We start from the raw sequence: 3385 nt of genomic DNA on the forward strand, positions 1-3385 counted from the left end.
AAAAAAAAAAAAAGCCATAGAATTTAAGTACGGCATGTTACCTGTGGCTGAATTATTAGTTAGTAATAATAAAGTAAGTATCTTATTTTATAAAGTCAACACACCTTTACCTTTACATGATCTGAGATCCGATCAGAGCCATCGGAAAATGACATATATATATATTCATAAAGCTCAATATCAATTGTATTGTTGTTTGTTTTTTTTCTTTTACAAACAAATTGTTTGTTGTTGTAACCACTAAATCTTTTTGCTTCCATCACGTGGCTTATAATATTGCGTCCGTTCACTAAAATCTCACGAACTTTCATTCTTTCCGCATATCTTATTGTGTCTGGCTAGTAGTATTTTGTTTTTTTGTTTGTTTGTATTGAATACTGATAACAAGTATACGTGGGTTGATCATGCACAAGTACTAGAATATTAATTTCTAAACAAAATCTGCGGAAAACTTAGCAATTTTGATAAAGTAAAAAAAGACAAAGTTAATAAATTAAACAACATGTTTTATTAGGAGTAGTATACTTTATAGTATATGCTTAGAAGAAAAATACAACAGTTGTTTCCGGGCAAAGTGTAAATTCACTTTCTTTCACCGAAATTAACTACCATTAAAAATATATTTAATGTGTTGAGTAGTCGAAACTACATTTTGGCTTAATGGAATGGGTATCTTCAGATAAACTAGGTCGTACTCTCTAAGAATTGTACATACATGTCGGGATAATATATAGTTGCACTGAATTAGTAAAGATTTTTCTAACTAGACTTTTGTTTGCGTATCCAAATCAAGAGCATTGCATTGTTGGCGTTATTCGGTCAACAAACAAATCCTAAGGGACGGTGGTGATGTTGGGTCATAAATGGGCCAAAAGGTTAAAAACAGGCCCATATCACTTGTGACCTATTATAATAGAAGAAGAAGAAGAAGAAGAAGAAGAAGAAGAAGAAACCCTAAAACCGTTAAAACCCCTCATATCACATTGTTAATTTGACTCAAAAAAACCAAATGGAAAGAGAAGAAGAAGCGTCGGAGATGGAAGTGGAGGTTCAAAATCATCGTCAAGTGAAGAAATTTGGGCTGAAGAACTCTATTCAGACCAACTTCGGCTCTGACTACGTCTTCCAGATTGTCCCAAAGTATACAATAAAAGACCTTTCTTCCCTTTTGCTCTTTTACCAATTACCAAATTAGGTTCATTGAGACCCAGCTCTTGTTTGCTTTTGTCCCACAGGTTCGATTGGACAGCTATTGCGGTTTCGTTATCTACCAACACTGTCAAGCTCTACTCCCCTGTCACTGGTCAATACTACGGCGAATGCAAAGGTCACTCCGATACCGTCAATCAAATTGCGTTTTCCTCTGACTCTGCTGCGTCTCCTCACCTTTTGCACTCCTGCTCCTCCGATGGGACCATTCGATCTTGGGATACGCGAAGTTTTCAACAGGTTTTTATTTATTTATTTTGGATTAACTAACTTAGTGAAGCTCTGATCCGATTTTATAAATGTTTTAAGTTGTTGGTCGTGGGTGTGTTTCAGGTTTCGTGTATTGATGCTGGGAATGGTCAGGAGGTTTTCAGCTTCTCCTATGGTGGTGCTTCAGATCATCTTTTGGCTGGTGGATGCAAAGAGCAGGTTAGGTTTCCACATTAAAAACCCTTTGTGTATCTTTCCTTTATCTCTAATTGTGTTAAAGGTATACACTTTGAGAAAAGGGCCGGCTCGTATGTTTATAGCTTGTTACAATCTTTAAGTCATGTGTGCAGGTTCTTCTGTGGGATTGGAGAAACTCGAAGCAAGTTGCTTGTTTAGAGGAATCTCACGGAGACGACGTCACTCAGGTTTGTTTTGCTATTATCTTCCTCTCTGATGTTGTTTTAAGTTCTCAAGTCTTTTCTATCATCTAATATAGAGCCAGCCGAACTAGTTTCTTGTTTAGTCCACTAGGACTTAACTCTGCTGCGTGGGTGTTGCTATATCACAGGTACGCTTCGTTCCTAACAACCCAAACAAGCTTCTCTCAGCTTCCGTGGATGGATTGATATGTCTTTTTAACACTGAAGGTGATATCAATGATGATGATCATCTCGAAACTGTAAGTTTTCAAACTTCTTTCGCTGCATTGAGATAGTTAAATATGCCAGACTACTAAACCATTTCTTTTGCCTTGACTGCTCTTTCTTTAGGTGATCAACGTAGGAACTTCAATTGGCAAAATAGGTTTCTTTGGGGATTGCTATAAAAAGCTCTGGTGTCTCACTCATATAGAAACTCTAAGGTACTCTTTTGCGCTACTCCCCTTCATCTTTAGTCTGCTAATTGCACCGTCTCTAATCTGTTTACTCTGTTCTAGTGTTTGGAATTGGCAAGATGGAAGCTGTGAAATCAACCTAGAGAAAGCTCGGGAACTCGCATCTGATAGCTGGACTCAAGATAATGTAACAATCTCATTCTTTTCCTTTTAACGAATACAATAACACTAACGAGCAACCTGATGATGAATGATTACTGAAAGACTAAAAACTTTCTCATTGCTCTTTTTTACAGGTTGATTATTTTGTTGATTGCCATTGTCCAGGGGGTGACGACTTGTGGGTGATCGGTGGAACCTGCGCAGGAACCATTGGTTATTTTCCGGTGAATTGTGAAGGGCCTGGATCAGTCGGTTCTGCTGAAGCCATTCTTGGTGGAGGTCACATAGATGTAGTAAGGAGTGTTCTGCGAATGCCATGTGAGTATGGAGGAGCTGCAGGGTTATTTGGATGGACAGGCGGTGAAGATGGGCGGCTATGTTGCTGGAAGTCCGACGAGAATTCTACCGAGATTAACCGGTCTTGGACTTCAAGTGAATTGGTCGTTAAGCCTCCAAGAAACCGCAAGAAAAACAGACACTCTCCTTACTAAAAAAAACGACAACTGTTCACTGCGTCTTGTGTCTGTATAACAGTGAAGAGGGCAGTTCCTTTATGTCTCTTTCTCTTGTTACTTAAAAAGGCAAATTGGTTTAATGAAATATCAAAGAAAAGATTGCATCTTGAGATAGCATAGCAAAAATTGCAGAAAGGAAAGAGAAAAACAGAGTACATGTAAATGCTTAAAAAGGAAGGAATCTTTGGCTTCATTAGTGCAAGTAGTCAGCTCGACATTGATCGTGTTCCAAAATATCAGAGATCTTCTCAATAGGAATCATCGGTAGATACTCTGCCACGTAGTAGTCTCTGTCGCCGGCGTAACGAACAGCATCGTTGTACTTCTCTGACCAGTAAAACGCCGTGGGGATCACTAGCTGAGCAATTTCCGGGAACAACGGCACTTGATTCAGCAAGCGCCAAAGCGTCACTGCGTAATGTTCCGCCACTGGCTCGTACTTCTCCCGGACGCT

The 3385-nt window shown here is 39.0% G+C and overlaps 2 protein-coding genes across 2 annotated transcripts in view; one reads left to right on the top strand and one right to left on the bottom strand.

The window, feature by feature from the left end:
- Nucleotides 954-3041, top strand: LOC104784518 (WD repeat-containing protein 89 homolog). The gene is made up of 8 exons (XM_010509552.2): nucleotides 954-1140; nucleotides 1236-1449; nucleotides 1543-1638; nucleotides 1770-1844; nucleotides 1988-2098; nucleotides 2190-2281; nucleotides 2357-2441; nucleotides 2551-3041. The coding sequence occupies exons 1-8, from the start codon at nucleotides 1010-1012 to the stop codon at nucleotides 2905-2907; spliced, it is 1161 nt and encodes a 386-aa protein (XP_010507854.1). The 5' UTR covers nucleotides 954-1009; the 3' UTR covers nucleotides 2908-3041.
- LOC104784516 (REF/SRPP-like protein At2g47780) overlaps nucleotides 3019-3385 on the bottom strand; it is a 5689-nt gene continuing 5322 nt past the window's right edge. The window contains exon 3 of the mRNA XM_010509551.2: nucleotides 3019-3269. Within this exon, the coding sequence (XP_010507853.1) occupies nucleotides 3125-3269 (145 nt within the window). The 3' untranslated portion in view covers nucleotides 3019-3124. The remainder of the gene's footprint in view (nucleotides 3270-3385) is intronic.

The sequence above is a fragment of the Camelina sativa genome, chromosome 5, assembly GCF_000633955.1.
Source record: "Camelina sativa cultivar DH55 chromosome 5, Cs, whole genome shotgun sequence".
Taxonomy (NCBI): Eukaryota; Viridiplantae; Streptophyta; class Magnoliopsida; order Brassicales; family Brassicaceae; genus Camelina; species Camelina sativa.

Excerpts from the sequence above, each read along its gene's own strand:
- LOC104784518 (XM_010509552.2), top strand. The coding sequence starts at position 1,010 with ATGGAAAGAGAAGAAGAAGCGTCGGAGATGGAAGTGGAGGTTCAAAAT. Across the intron at positions 1,450-1,542 it reads ATACGCGAAGTTTTCAACAG|GTTTCGTGTATTGATGCTGG; the intron begins GTTTTTATTTAT and ends GGTGTGTTTCAG. Across the intron at positions 1,845-1,987 it reads ACGGAGACGACGTCACTCAG|GTACGCTTCGTTCCTAACAA; the intron begins GTTTGTTTTGCT and ends GCTATATCACAG.